The sequence below is a fragment of the Heloderma suspectum genome, chromosome 6 (assembly GCF_057233095.1).
Source record: "Heloderma suspectum isolate Gila_16-S chromosome 6, 16-S_ref, whole genome shotgun sequence".
Classification (NCBI taxonomy): domain Eukaryota; kingdom Metazoa; phylum Chordata; class Lepidosauria; order Squamata; family Helodermatidae; genus Heloderma; species Heloderma suspectum.
The window spans coordinates 71,370,397-71,386,991 of NC_139463.1; the positions used below are offsets into that span (position 1 = coordinate 71,370,397).

At 41.3% G+C, this 16,595-nt stretch overlaps 1 protein-coding gene across 2 annotated transcripts in view; it reads left to right on the plus strand.

The window, feature by feature from the left end:
- ZNF652 (zinc finger protein 652) overlaps positions 1 to 10,050 on the plus strand; it is a 42,066-nt gene extending 32,016 nt beyond the window's left edge. For both annotated transcript variants that reach the window (XM_084804802.1, XM_084804803.1), the window contains 4 exons: positions 951 to 1,098; positions 4,687 to 4,802; positions 5,946 to 6,090; positions 7,157 to 10,050. In XM_084804802.1, coding sequence (XP_084660928.1) covers positions 951 to 1,098; positions 4,687 to 4,802; positions 5,946 to 6,090; positions 7,157 to 7,677 — 930 coding nt within the window. In that variant the 3' untranslated portion in view covers positions 7,678 to 10,050. The remainder of the gene's footprint in view (positions 1 to 950; positions 1,099 to 4,686; positions 4,803 to 5,945; positions 6,091 to 7,156) is intronic.
- Positions 10,051 to 16,595: the final 6,545 nt, after the last annotated feature.

Consider the following 16,595-nt stretch of genomic DNA (forward strand, 5'->3'; position numbering starts at 1 on the left):
GCACAGAGTTTTAATTTTTGGAGTACAGAGTGCCAATTAGCCATGTACATAACTTTACCATTAGAGATTGTGTTAAGATTTATTTGTGGCTATACACATTGCTAATTCATATCATGTCCGATAGTTGATGGAAATTGCATCATTGTATTTTATTTGCATTTAGTTGTGTGATCTGCTGTCTTTATCTAATTTTAATGTTGTACTCTACTTTGGGTCCATTTTTAATGGAGATAAGCAGGATATAAGTTATTAAAACAATGGTAATTATTTGACCAATAATTAATGAAATACAGATTCATTAGAATTTGGCTCCCTTTGCAACCAGGGATCAGTCTCATTACTGCAAATTCACATTGCCCTGTGAAAGTGTTTGAATGTCTTGATTCCTCTACCCCACTATTCATCTCAGTTCCTAATCAGGCTCCCGGATTCCTGCAACCTGAGTAAGATATGTAAATATACGTCACTTTGAATAATCTAGTCTGGTCACATAATATGGACTTCCTAGACTTCTATCAGAAACTTATTGTTCTTGAGCCAGCAGGTGCAAGGTAGATTTAGTCACCGAACAGGAATCATCTTATAGTTCAATCTAAATCCCACTCCAGCACCAATGCCAGAAGATGATTTACTCCATCAGAACCAGATGGCTTGAACCACTGCTTACCCACCAGCTTCTTGAAATGTGGATGCAGCTGCTGTTCTGCTGTCAAGGAGTCAGCAGGTGGCGTTGTAAGTTCAAGAACATTCATTCATTCTTTGAACTTGTATCTTGAGTTCTAAGAAATCCAGAAAACTACACTGGGTGGTATTTAGCACTTGCACAAAGTAATGTACCTAGGATTGTGGTCTCCTTCCTTGTACGTTTGCTTCACTTGGATTACAGCTACCTTATACCATATGAAATAAGCGATTTGAATTATGCTTCTTTGTCCCGTCCATCCATTCAGTGCGTTTCCTGTAATAAATCGTTCAAGAAGCTATGGTCCCTCCATGAGCATATCAAGATTGTCCATGGATATGCAGAGAAAAAATTCTCCTGTGAGATATGCGAAAAGAAGTTCTACACCATGGCTCACGTGCGAAAGCACATGGTTGGTGAGTTTTTGCTGCCCATATGTGCATAATATTGGTCTTCCTTACCTCTCTACTACTTGATTCTGGGGCTGTTCAATGTACTTCCCTATAGCATTGCAAATACCTCCTGTGTTTATAAATAGATAAATAGTATTTATAAGCCTCCTCTCCAATACTACACACTTATCCATTCCCACCAGGCATCATCATCCCTATTTGCAACTGAGGCCTAAAAATGGAGGTATAGCAGATCAGTCTTTGGCATCTCAATTTGACATTTCTAAAACCAGACAGTCCTCCTTTTTCAGTTGCCTTATAAAATCTGCCCAGTGCAAGAGCTGTGAGTTTCAAAAGCTGTAAATGCAGCTGAGAGAAAGTAGGGTGGTACTCCACCCTGTGTGCAGCCAAGGGACTGATTCAGCTGCATATGCTGAAGAAGAATATACTGTTCTTCCTTTCCTAGTCATACAATGAAGTCAGTCACGAGGATGTATATCTTATTGCAGACTAGGCTAAGGGTAGGCAGTTTGTTTGGGCTAACAATATTTCTGTTCCCTCTGGACCAAGTATCCACGTCCAGAGACAATTTAACGAGAATTACACCACAAATTATGGTTTGGCAGAATGTCGTCAGTATAACTGGGCGAGGGGGGTGTCATCACAAGTTGCCCATATTTGCTTTAAGTAGGTGGGTCCAAAGGACAGAGGAAGATTGCCCTGCTTAGTTGGACCTCTTTTATCTAAAATCTGGCCCTTGTTTAAGGTGAGGTTCTGATGGATTGATTTGACCCAGTAAGATGGCAGGAAAGTTTGAGCGTAGAGGTGGGATTTTGGGCGGAGTTGACTTGTTGGCAAAAAGCTGCTTTCCTCTTTGATGGTAAAAAGTCTAGGTAGATCATTTATGTTCAGGGTCTTGCCATAATTTGGAGGCAGAAAGAAGCCTTTGGCTCAGTTCAGACAATCACAGCAGGGGAAGAAGCCATCATATCTCCTCCCCCACCCCTTTGTATGCCATGCACTCAACCGCCATTTGCATTATTCCCCGCACTGCAGCACAGGTTGTCGTGTCATTGGCACATGGCATGGCGTCATATCCACCCTACAACCCACGACATGCAGTAAAGGTTGTAGGGCAAGTACGATGCTGCACCGGGCTCAGATGACAAACTGACCTGCGCTGCAGCGCAGGGAATAATACAAATGGTGAGGGCGGGGAGAGCAGCCACATTGGCTTCTTCCCCACTGTGATCGTCCGAATGCGGCCTTATAGTCAGATTTATAGGCTTTTTGTCTTTGCTAATTCTTTTGTAAGCTCATTTGAGTCATATTGCCAAATTAGCTGTTGCCATACAGACATCTCTGATGTTTTCTTTTTGACCCCTCCTGGTATAGGTCAATGATAATACTGTTATTAATTGATTATATTTCTAATCCACTGAATAACCAATGTTCTGTGGGTGGATTACAAACAGTTAAAAACTAGAAACAGTTAGAAATATAAAATACAATACAAATATTTAAAAGAATACAAATATGTAAAAGAATGCAAAACAACAACAACACAGGAGTCGATAAAATAGCCATAAAAATCTAGAACCAGGTCTCAAAAATGCCTGGGAGAAAAGAAAGGTCTTTGCCTAGTGCCAAAAAGATACCAATGTAGGCACCAGGTGAACCTCTTTGGGGAGTTAATTCCATAAGTGGGGTGCCACAACTGAGAAAGCATCCTCTCTTGTAGGCACCCGTCTAGCTTCCTTTGGCAGGGGCACCTGCAGGAGGGCCTCTGAAGATGATTTAAGGGTCTGAACAGGTACATATGGAAGGAAAGGTTCCCTTAGGTACCCAGGTATCAAACCATTTAGGGCTTTAAAGGTCAACACTGACACTTTGAATTTGACTTGGAAATGGACTGGAAGTCACTACAGCTGACGAAGCACTGGCATCACATCATCATATTGGTCAGTCCCAGTTAGTAACCTAGTAGCTCTGTTTTGAATTAACTGAAGTTTCTGAACAGTCTTCAAAGATTGCCCCATATGCAACACATTGCAGTAATCCAACCAGGAGGTTACCAGAGCATAGATATCTGTTGCCAGGCTATCTCTGTCCAGATATGGTTTCAGCTGGTATATATTTTTTTTAAAAAGCACTTCTGGCCACCTGGGTCTCAAGGGTCAGTGATTGATCCGAGCACTTCCAAGCTGTGTGCCTGATCTTTCAGGGGGAGTGCATCACCCTCCAGGATAGGCTGAATACCACTCAGTCTGGCAGATGAACCATGTGCTACCTTTGTCCTGTCTGGATTGAGCTTCAGTTTGTTGGCCTTCATCCGGTCCATTGCCCTGTTCGGGCACTGATTCAGGACATCCACTGCCTCATTTGGTTTTGATGAAAAGGAGCGGTTGAGCTGGGTGTCATCGGTATACCGATGGCATGTCAGTCTACATCCCTGGATAGCCTCCTCCAGTGGTTTCATGTAGATGTCAAATAAGCATGGCGGATAAAACTGAGCCCCGTGGAATGCTGTGACATAATTTCCATGGAACAGAGCAATAATCCCCCAGCACCACTTTCTGGAAGCGACCGTCCAAGTAGGAATGGAACCCACTGTATAACAGTGCCCCCAACTCCCAACCCAGACAGCCACTCCAGGAGGATGCCATGGCTGATAGTATCCAAAGCTGCTGAGAGGTCCAAGAGAACCAACAGGGTTGCAGTCCTCCTGTCTCTCTCTCAGCAAAGGTCAACCCACAGGGTGACCAAGGCAGTTTCTGTCCCAAAACCAGGCCTAAAGCCAGATTGAAATGGATCTAGAAAATCAACTTCATCCAAGAATACCTGGAGTAGATTACAGAGCATGTGCTCAAGCACCTTGCCCAAGAAGGGGATGTTAGCAACTGGCCTATAGTTGTTTTCCACTTCTGAGTCCAGGTTAGGTTTCTTCAGGACCGGGTACTGCCCCCTCTGTCAAGGAGGAATTTACAGCCTCCTGGACCCAACCAGCTATCCCCTCCTTATAAGATGTAACAAAGATGAGCAAGGATTGAGCATACAAGTGGTCAGTTGAACTTGGCCAAGTGCTTTGTCTGCATCCTCATGCCTCAGCAACTGAAACACATCCAATGTAGCTGGGCCAGACAGTGCTCTGGATACCTCCATTAATGAAACCACGCTAATAGAGGAGTCCAAATCATGCCTGCTATAAGACACAGTTGCAGGCTTTTTAGGTTCTGAATTTAACTGTAGCTTTTAAATATTGATTTTTATTGCAATACTGTTGCATTTTGTTTATATCAAAATGATTTTATTATAGTTGTAAATTGCTTTGGCTGAAGGGGCACTATAGAAATTTATTAAATAAAATGAAAACCATCAGTTACCAGTATTAATACTTTGTTGTGGAGGATCTGGCCTGAGCGTATGATATTGGACTGTGTGGATTTTGGGTTCTTCCCTACCTCTTTCTTTGACCCACCACACTAGAGAGGTAAAAATACTACCCCTATTGTTGTGGAATCTTAGGTAGAATGAAGGTACAGTATTCTATAAGTGATGTAAACTAAGTTCATGGTAGCATATAAACTCTTATTCCCTCATTTGACATTTCAGCACATACTAAGGATATGCCATTTACATGTGAAACCTGTGGAAAATCCTTCAAACGCAGTATGTCACTGAAAGTTCATTCCCTGCAGCATTCTGGAGAGAAGCCTTTCCGATGTGAGGTATGAACTCTGCCAATTCAGTGTGGAATTGGGAGTGATGGAAAACATGCACATAGTAGTGAACAAGCACTGAGGTCAGATACATAAGAACATAAGAAGAACCCTGCCAGATCAGACCAAAGGCCTGTCTAAGTCCAGCATTGTTCCCATAGCGGCCAACCAGATGCCTATAGGAAGCCCACAAGCAAGACATAATGCCCCTCCCCTGCTATAGGGGACTGGCCAGATGGTGGTTGCTTAAGCTCTTTGAGGAGGTTAATTGTATCAGATCCCCACAGCTGATCAAAAGTGGGAGGTAGCATGAACACGGTCAAATATACCTTGCTGGCTATCCATGTCATTGCAGTTGTGCCATACTGAATTCATAAGCAGCCATCATATGTCAAATTTTGACTATATCCTCTTTTAGTATAGGTAGCAGTAGAACAAACCTGAATGTGAGTGTAGATTTAGAGATGCTGGGCAGAATAGAATAATCAAAGGAGAGAGAGACTCCATCTTATAGAAATGTGAAGTTAAGTTTTTGCCTCCTCCCTCCACCCCATTTCGTTATCTCCAGGAATGAATGAGGAGCCATACAAAACATGAGCAAGGTTTTTTATTCCTCTCCCTCTTATCTGCATTTGGTTGTTACTTTATATGTGCATCTGTATGCAGTACAGTCTAATTACAAATTACTGTTGACTCTTAAATTTAAGAGTTTAAATCTTGGCAACTGGGCTTTGAGATGGAATAAAATGAAGTGTTTCCTCCTCATTTCCTGCTTTTTTATCCAAGCCACTTCTTTTTTCCATCTTGCATTGAGGAATAGTTCATTAGATTTATTTATTTCATTTGTCAACACAATTATCCAGTAAGATCTTTACCAGGAGTGTGTCTCTTACTTTGAGACTTTGTAGCAACTGTCTCCAGAACTGATTTGCATATTGAGCAGGATTTCATTTCAATTTTGTTCTTATTTTAATTGTTTCCTGATATATTAGCAACTTTGAAACTTTGGGTGGTGAAGTGAGGTATAAATATATTTAAATAAAAATAAAACTGTCATTTGATTGTCTGTACTATAGGATACGCTGCTGCTTTATAACTTCCTTGCCTGTGAGTCCTACAAATGAAAGATCTGTTTCTTACTGTCTGTTGTAGAACTGTGATGAAAGATTTCAGTACAAATATCAACTCCGTTCCCACATGAGCATCCACATTGGACACAAGCAGTTTATGTGCCAGTGGTGTGGTAAAGACTTCAACATGAAACAGTACTTCGATGAGCACATGAAAACCCACACTGGTAAGGATGTTTTTTGTTTTTTTTTAATACAGTTCTGCAACGTGAAATAGGTCAAATGTAAGCCACGGTAGTAGTGAGATCAGATTTAATTTGTCAGCCAATAGCTCTTTCTTTCCCATGATGTTGATAATGTGATGGTAATACACAGAGGGGGTGTTCAGATGATCTGCGGGGGAAACAATGCAGTGTCGGTTGTTTCCCTTGCTTGTGCAACTGGGATTACCCCATTTACCCACGCCGCATCATCCAAACCTCGCATGGAGCATGGGCGTAATGCACTTTTACCCACCCTGCAACCCATACTGCAAGCCATGGGTTGTAGGGTGGGTGAAAATGCACTACACTCATGCCGCATGCTGGGTTTGGATGACATGGCTAGCTGTGATGCAGCATGGGTAATTAGGGTAATCCCAGTCATGTGATCAGCATGCGTTGGAGTGGGAGAAACAACCTACGCTGCGTTGTTTCCCCTGCTGATCATCTGAACCCAAACAACAGCGAAATAAAAAGATAAGTCTCTGCCCCAATCTAAATTTTGGCGGGTGGGGAAGGAAAAGCAGGGTAAGCAAGAGTAGTATTTGAGGGAATGGAATTACATGTGTTTACACTTCATTTCAATTGGAAATTAAGTTTAAAAAGACACAGGTTTCATAGAAAAGGTGGGTTTTAAGGAGAGAGTTGTTGGCATAACGCATGTATTCTGAGAGGACTTCCGTAAGGAGCAGCATATAAAAGCAAAAAGATAATGGGGAGGTGACAAGGCTGTGGAGAATGTGATATATATATATATATATGTATATGTTTATATACTATATAACATTATATATTATATATATATTATATATATATATATATATATGTGGAACAGGTAGTGTGGATAGCTCCAGTTTTATACAGAGAGGCAGGGAGGTGGGAGGAGGTGCAGCAGTAGAGAAGCATCAAAGATACTTGGGGTATAAGCCAAAGTAGTGTGATAACACTGCTTAGCTAAGAAGATGGCAGAGGTGACCTTAACGCATTGAAGAATGAAATCAAATACCTGAGTTCCATCTTACATTTTTAACAGGAGAGAAGCCTTTTATCTGTGAAATCTGTGGCAAAAGCTTCACCAGTCGTCCCAACATGAAGAGACACCGCAGAACTCACACAGGGGAGAAGCCATATCCATGCGACGTGTGTGGCCAGCGATTCCGCTTTTCCAACATGCTTAAGGCACACAAGGAAAAGTGCTTCCGAGTTACCAGTCCTGTTAATGTGCCACCTGCTGCCCAGATCCCACTTGCCACAGCCTCTCCCGCCACCACTGTACCTTCTGTTGCGAACACACCGAATGCTCCTGCCCCTACTCCGCCAGTCAATATGAACCCAGTGAGCACGCTTCCTCCCCGCCCCATTGGCCATCCATATTCTCATCTGCACCTCCACCCACACCATCCACATCACCTCCCTGTTCCTGTCCCCCCTGTCCCCCATTTACCTCCACCTCCTGCTCTGTTTAAGAGTGAGCCTTTAAATCATAGGGGCCAAGGTGAGGACAGTTTCCTGCGACACCTAGCAGAGAAAAACAGCTCAGTACAGCACCATTAACTGCTTTGTCTTCTGCCTGCCATTCTCTTGGTCTTGTGAACCTGGAACTGTGCTGCCCCGAAGAAATCTTGTGGTGTCTTTTACAGCCCCAAGTGAAAGAACGTTGCATTCATCTTGGTTGTACAGCAAAGTGGTAATCAAACCCAGGGGTTCTGAAAGGACAGAAGCCCAGCTTGGCTTGCACGTTTTACTGTTGACTTTTATAGATTTCGAAATGACTAAGACTTGTGGAATTTTTTATAATTTCATATCAGCTGATGAGGTATGCTTACTTTTATATCCTGGACTTTCTCCTCAAAGAGGAGATGGCCCTGGTTTCCTTTGTACTAATCAGAAAGACTGTGAGACTAAATCCCAGAGCATTAATTATCACTGTGTATCGTTAATTCCTTTTCAGCTTTTGTGTGCGTGCGCGTGTGATTGCGTGGATGGGTGTGTGTGTGCTGGTTATGGAGTGAGCCAGCCACATGATTGCAGAATATCAAGCATTATAGCAAACAGACAGTAAGCGAAACTTAATCTCGTTTGAGTAGTTCTCCTAACACACTCTTTATTTTAATACAGAAAAATTATTTTAGAGTTTTTGTATAGACCTATTTAGTAGCCTGTTTCTAAAATGAAATGTATTTCGAATAAGCGGTGTAATTTTTTTCAGTGTAGCTGGACCTATGTTGTTACAATAGATAATTTTTATAATCATTCAAATGTGATTCTTTAAGAAAAAAGAAACAAATAGCTTCTATAGTAAAAATTATTCTTACATCTGTACTACTCTAAAAAGGTGCTTTGAAGGGGAGAGAAAGGAACCCAAGAAGTCTCTGGTAAGGCTGCCTCAAAAGTGGAGATGATTTCAGGACTTTATATAACTTATTCATAGGCCGGGGTGAGGGTGGGGGGTGTTTTTAACATGATGGTTATCTTCTTTCAATGTCGCTTGGGCTTTATTAGACAAGAACATTAAGCTACTGTATTCCCACAAACGTTTTTCACTTGGCTCTGCTGGACTGAAGTGTGAAACGTTTTGAAAGGACATACTCTTAATTTGGGGGAGGGGGGGACTTGGGTATGAAGCTGCAGGGGGAAGAGACTCAATCAGAAGTGACGTTTTCAAATTAGTATGCTATTTGTTGGGCATACATTAGAACTTAGTTAATTATATAGAAGTGTGTATAAGGTATGACTTGGTTTGGGAATCATATTTGATGCTGCTTGTTTTTTCTTGAGTTCATTAGGCGATAAGTGGAGAACCACAAATAAGGTGTTGTTTGGCTGGACTTGTAAAAAAACAAAACCAAACCCTAAACCTGAATTGGGGGATCTGGTGGGAAAGCAGTTGCCATGTTGGCTGAAAAATGTTTACCGTGGAGTATGTGCACACATTGATGCTGTCTCCTGTATTGATGCATATTATATAGGATAACTGCTTTCTGGTTTTACTTCAGGTTTTACAGGAAATGGGAAAGAAATGTTTGAATGTTAAGCAAGTTGCTAGTTGTGTTCTTTCAATCTCCAGTGGCGCTAAATTGTGGCGAACTAATTTGAATGCAGAGAGTCATGGTTCTTATTCAGATGTAGTTAACGGAAGTTGAAATACAGTACCATTTAAGCAGCTCAAATAGCTATTGGCACCTTGAGGAGAAGGTACAGAGGTAACCTCATGATTAAAGAGTTTAAATTTCCCTAAATTTAATTCAACTACCCAAAGACCATCATGCTGACCCCAGCATGTCATTCTCTTTTTAAAAATTAGGTTTTATGTTTAAAGAGGGATATTAGATCAGAAGAAATGGAAAGCCCTTGTCATTGCATCCCTGAGGTTGCTGATTATATTTGTACCATCTATTAATTTTGATTTTGCATTAAAAAATAGTATTAGGCCTTTTTCATACCTGTTCATATTTGAATGAAAACTTCTTAACCCCCCTCCTTTTTCTGAAAAATAAGTATTCGAAAGATGTTGTGATAATATTTATCTGTTCCTTCTCTTTTGTAGGTAGTAAAGCTAGCTATAAAAGTGAATAATTCTTAACAGTTCGCCATCTTCTGCTACCCTGGATGGTTTTATACATTCCATGTCATGTTTTCAAACCCACAATTCCGTGTAGATATGCTACAGGCCAACAATCTGGCCAGTTAAATCTACTTTTATAAATTTAAAGGGAAAAAAACACCTTGGTAAATCAGTTGTAATCCAATTTTGCAAAAAATGGTTTTCTCAATAAATTACAGTATTTGGCTGCTATTTATGAATCCTACTATGTGAGATGGGTGTATTTTTCCTTCCCAAAGGTATGTTGTGTCTGAACGTTGGAGATAATTTTATACACTTCAGAGTTGTATTCCTAATATAAAAATGGATAAAGTTGATCTACCAAAAAAGCTAGGTGCAGTTCAAGTTACTTCATACTTACATGGGTAGGTTTGCATCCACCATTTTGCAATAGCGAGGCCTTTTGTATGGAGGTCAACATCCCTTAGCAAATGTGGTTCATTATAATCTCGCATCATGAAGAGATAAAGTTGTCAATGGATCTACAGTCTGTTGATTAAGTTCAGCACCTTTGTCCTAATACAATGGTTCCATAATACACACACGCAACTCCATGAGCGGATCTGGCCCAATGTCTGTATTGGGGTGCTTGGATTGGAGATGTTCATGCCAAGCACTTCACAACACTGGAAAGAGTAAGGCAGCCACTGATGGCATACTGCTTTGCGTGTGTACCTCAGAGCCCATAAAGCTTTGCATATTACAGCTGTGATTTTCTAATAGTTCCATCTATATTTAGATTTCAGTAATTACACCCAAGAAACATCCTGAGGGTCCTCTTCAAAGTTTTCCAAAATGTTTCTGAAACTATGAGTGCCCTGGCCAGGGAAATGACACCTGCATATAACAGATCCATGAAGCAGTTGTGGCTGACAGATATACCAATACTTTCAGGAAGCTGCAGAAGACTCCAGTTCATTGCATCTCCTCCCAAATATTTTCAAATGCCAACAAAAGGTAGACTTCCTCAAACAGGACATCTGATTTCTCTTCGTGCTTTAATCTAATGCAGTCCTGGTTCTGACAGGAGCAAGGACAGCCAATCCGTTTGGGTTACAAATTTGTTATAACTTTAAATAGCAAAGGGAACCAATCATTTGTCATCACTATGTTGCTGCATGACTGACATTGGGATCAATGCTTTTGTAGATAATTTTTTTTCTATAGGATCAGTGATTTGAACAACATAACTTCATTCTGAGGGTTGCAGATCTACTTCAAATACAATACTTCCCAAAAAAAATTCTTGGTAGCTGCATATACCTTTGTTTGTAAAATATACATTTCCTCAGGTTGCAAACATAAGTGTTACCTCACTTTACAGTATCTGTGTGTCACAGAGTGGCTTGAGCAGTAGGTCTGGCATAGTGTTTGTTTGTTTTCTGCCATGATTGAATGGCAAACTCTAAGCTGTGTTTCCTTGCTGAAAAATTACTCAGTGTAGACTAAAAATTAAATCCTCTTGATTTGCCTGAATGGAATATTCCATTCCTTTCCCCATGTAAAACAACATTGTGGGCTTCAGTTCTCAGGAGAACTAGAGCACAGCAAACATCAGAAAGGATTTCATCTAACTAAGTAGACAATGGTGTTAAAAGTGTTGTGGGATATTGTTGAAGCCACACTCTCGCCTCTCTTCCCCCCACCAAGCAGTCTGTAATATTGATTTGAAATCTGTATTTTATTTCTTTCAATTATAAATCATAGGTTTTTGAATAAGATCTTCTGAGCATAAGTTTGCTCTTACAATTTGGCTTTCAGGATGGAAGCAGGTAACACCCAGTAAGGCTGGAGGACAGATTGAAGAGGTACATTGACAGTGGCATGTTATAATTTTGTCAATCTGTTGGAGCACAAATAGGCTATATGTATGTTTAAAAGCAGAAATATGCCGTACTCAATTTCTTTTTTGCATATACGCAGATATGTGTGCAGTTTGGCATAAATGCTGGAGCTATCACATGTTGGCTGGCACTCCAAGCAAACTTGCAAAATTAGAAACTTGCTGCTTATAGAACAGATTCCACTGTGCTTTTTCTAACAAGAAACCTATTTGCTTTGACTGGCCCACTGTGGGCTGGTGAATAAAAACACTGTTCTTCTTTTCCTGTCGTTCGCATTTATATGCTTCTGTATTTAAACAAAAATTAAAAGAGAAAACATAATTTCAGACACTTTGAGAACACACAATCTTCCTTATGGTATTCTAAAGGATTATTAGAGTTCTTCCAGTCATCCTCTGTAGCACCTCTTATTAGCAAGCTTTTATCCCATCAGTGTTTGTACTTTTCAGCATGGAAAGACATTTTATGCAGACACTGAATTCAAGGAAAAATGACTTGCCCACAATAATAGGCAGTTGGGTGTTTGCAGTTAGGGGACTATCTCCTTAAAATCCCCCTGGATTAAAGTTGTGTACTTCTATAGCAATCTCTTGAAAACCTCATTCTTAAGTATAATTGAATGTTGTTGATAGCCTGTGCATTAAACTGTCACAGCAAGAGACTGTTGGACACATGTTAGGGTTTCTATTTGCTTGATTTGACTGTTTTCTGATAATAAGGTCATAACTTTGCTTTGCCATTCCAGTGCTCCACACTGCTAGACACTAAGCTACCACGTCTGCCCAACAAATTATGTCAAGAAAATAACTGCTTGTGGGCTACTCTGCGAGAACTGAAGGCAGGGAGTGACCTATCTTGTGGCAGATGAGTGCTGGGCTGCTTGGATATTATTGCCCCTTTTTTCCCCTTGTGCCCGAGTTAACTCCTTGACCCATCACAGCTGTTTGTTTTTGTAAGGTTTTGTGGTCTCCCATTGGACCCGACTTTGGGTGCATTGATATGAAGCTATATAGGATATATTTGTGTATATGTGTGCTGGATGCCCATCAGTTCTTGAACCCCATGTGTGCCAGGAGTTATAACTTGTACAGGTCCCCCTTCCATTCTCACTGTTGAGACACTTGTGGTGTCAGTGTATACCCTTCAAACAACCCAATATACTGTGTCCATGTTCGACATCACATCTACTCTTCTAGGTACTGTTAAAACCTGGAGCGGAGAGAGCATCCTATGCCCTCCAGGTTAAGACTGTGTCATTTCTGCACAGCATCCATTTCTAATAATTTCTAGGCAAACTGAATTGCTAAATTGCATGACATTGTTTATCAATAAGTATCAATAAGTTGTATAATTATGGAGCAATAGTGGAAGGAATGAGAGGAAACTTGAGAATCCCCTACAAGTTTGTGAACGTGAAGGCATGAATCCTAAATGGAACTTTGGCTACTACTTTCTGGGGCAAAGGGCAGGTGGGCTTCTGTGTTGCACCATTCGCTCTGTACCCACCCGGCTTACTCTAAGCCTCCCTTTCTATTTTCTCCCATCGTTCTCCTTTCTTGACCTTTTACCACCAATGTTCTTGCCAAAATATTACAAAGGCTATGAAAGCCCAAGTGTTGAAATGGAAATATTTTTGCTAAATTACATGAATCATACTCATTTGTATAACATGCATGACTTTTAGTACAATTCAGAATTGGGATGTGGGTGTTCTTGGTGCATAGCTAGGACACTTTTCTTACAGAGCCTGTCCAGCCCTCCAGATAATTGCATACTGGGAATGACTTTGCATAAAGAGGTTGCAGATATGTGCAGTTCTTTCATCCTTTGTGTGGTTGGAAACGCATAACACACTCTCTCAAGCTGCAAATGATACCAATCAAGCTCTAGTGGATTTGGAGGGATGGTGGTGCTGCCAGGATCTATCCTCACTGTTTTGTTGTGTCTCTGCAGTAACTGAAGCAAAGTTCCTTTACATTTAAAACAGACACTCTCAACACTATTTCTTGATGGTTCTTGAACTTCAGCTGACAACAGTTGCAAGTTGATGTAACATTTTTTGTCCTATGCTTGAACAGCTGACATTCCATACAAAGGCTCTTTTTCTCTTTTGTTTTCTCGTAAAACTTAAAATGTTTTTCTCGTAATGTAAAACTAGTGGGAAAGAAGCTAATCTGCTGTTTGAACATTGTACTGCAAGGAAGCGTAAGGCTGGGGCTTAGCAAACACTTGAGAAGAGTTGAGATCACTACTTTATTGTACCTTTTGGCCACCACTATCTCTAGGTTTATGGAAACGAAAAATGCTAATTTGTGTTACACTATGTCAAGGTAAAGCAACCTGTGGCCCTTCAGGTGTTTTGGACTACACATCCCATAATCCCTAAGCATTGGCCATGCTAGCTGGGGCTTATGAGGGTTGCAGTCGAAAACATCTGGAGGGCACCAGGTTGTTTAGCATTGTACTTTGCCTCTCTTCCTCTTATCCAAAGGACAGGCAATTTTGATAAAATATACAATTGCAGCTCTTCAGAAAAACAAATTCCAGTCTGAATTTTCCTCACTGAAAATGATATTAACATTGCATTGAACATCTTGATGTGGTTCCTTGAATCCTAAATGTTTATCAGGGAGGAGAGTATCTGTAAATGAGACATTATTTTATGACTTAGTTTGTATAATCATGGACAACAAATAACCTTGTTAGTTTATCTCTGTATGGAATTAAATACGATAATCAACTGAGGCATGGGGCACTCTGGCTCTTGCCTTTGCTCTGCTTGGGGCATGTTGGAGTCTAAATTATCACAGGGTTGGGGGGGTTTTCAAACATACTACAAGCCCACAGCTGGGCACCTCTGGCATTTAGGCTGCAAATGGCTTTGTCCTGAGCCGTTCTAATACAGCACACAGGCAGCTTGAAGGGATGAATAGGAAAGGGAAAAAGCGATCACTAGAGCAGTAGTTGTCAACTCTTTCAGAACTGGGACCCACCTTTAAATATGTCAAGGGCTCCTTGGAGGCCTCTCTCAGTCTAATCCAGTAGCCAAGTCCAGACACAGACAAAGGGATTCCTTTCAAAGCTTTATTCTTCTTTTACAACTTAACAACTCTACCGTTTGCAACTAGATCTGAGCAGCACTAGATCTATGCCCTAAGTTGGAACAGTTGGTCCCCGTTTGAAAGGGAATTACTGGCAGTCCCCTGAACTTAAGGACTAGGGAGAGTCCCTCCCCTTTTCCCTTGGATCCTCTGGGCGCAGCCGTTGTTTGCACGCCAACCGGGCACTACGCCTCCTTTCTGCACCCTCCATTTGGCGCCGCTGTCTGCGTCGGCGTCGCGCGTCCACCAAGTCTGCTATCCGCGCTCTGTCACTCCCTGGACTGCTATCTAAGCTAGGAATGCTGGTGGGAGGAATCTCCGTCAGCTGTTGGCCCTGGGAAAGAGGAGCGCGCTCCTCTCCCAGGAGCGACTGCTCTTGCTCAGAATCAGAACTACTCTGGGATTCTATGGGCTCAGTGTCCACCCTGGCAAAATAAAGGCTGCAACAAGGGACTTAATTTTGTAACTATGCCATTTCAGCAGGTGCAGCTTTACATACATACGTGAGTAAAGCTGTAGTTGTTAAAGTTCTCTTGCTTACATAACTACTACAGGTGCAGGCTAGTGATGATGCCACTGCTGTGACCTGCCTTAGGTTGCAGTGTGACTCAGTTCTGGACCCCCAAGTCACCAGTCGAAGCTGATGCTTACTGTAAGCAACCTCCAATTTGTGTGATTGGAGGTCATTGGTGTGATGTGCAAACCCAGACAGCTGGGTTGTTTAGGGGCTAAACAACCCAGTGGTTAAGCCAACAACAAACCATGGCTTAACCACGTTTAAGTTCGCACATCCCTCTGATCTCTGATCATGCCAATCAGAGGTTGTTTACCATAAGTGGCTCATGCACAGCATGCGTTCCCACACATCATGGGTCAAGTAACCCACAATTTGCTGCTGTGATGTTCGAACTGGATCACCATGTGCCAGGCCCCCAAGGTAAATGGTTCCTAGGCAATTCAATGGCTGGGCCTATTCAAGCAGCTGGGAATAGTAAAACCGGGTAGAGGTGGAATTCGTTCTAATTCCAAGTGCAACAGTTGAGACTGTAGTACAGATAGCCATGTAAAGAACTTGAAATCTCTGTGTGGCCTCTAAATGATGCTGTTATTACAAAATTTCATGTATTCGCATTTGTTATAAACCTGCACCAATCTTTTCCAACTATGTACCCTCCAGATATGTTGAACTACAACTTCCAACATTCCCCAGCCAGGGGAATGTCGGAAATCCCAATAAGCACTCTGTCATCCTTTATAAAGTGCTTTGTAGGTTTATTTTCTCAAAAAGGCTGAGGTGCTGCTGCTTCATGCATGTTTTTTTTTTCTACATGGATGATCTTCCTGGCCATAGATCTATATAATCATTATCTTGTGTCAACTCTGTTGCTATGAGAACATGTGTTCTGGAACGTACTGCATTTATAGCTACCTAAAAACTGGAATCAGTTAAATAGATCTGATATTGCTAATTCAAAAATCTTCTATTTGAGATTCAATTCAGAATATTTAGTTGAACTTTTTTGAGACAGATATCCAAATGCAAACTTTTAAGTTGGAAAATCTGTGTGAGAAAATCTCACCCCAGCCCACCCACCACCCCATCCTCCAAATTAATAGTCACTCAGGTGTTGGGTGCTAGTGACAAGATAAAAGAAGCAAAAAGATGAGGTATCGATCACTTCATTGACGTTTTAGTTTGTGCGTTTGAGTTTGTAAAAGTCACTGATAGAGGCAATCATTTGTAACCCAATCTAGAGGGGATGTAAGCCATGCGCAGAAACTGGTTTTGCTTGCAGAATTGCTATACAGTATACACAAAAGCTTTCTGCTTTTCAGGAAGATTCACCAATGATTCAACATATGGCACCTTGTGCCTTTATCCTGTATGGTACCCCTTTCTTTGGTGAAAAGATGCAAACTTTC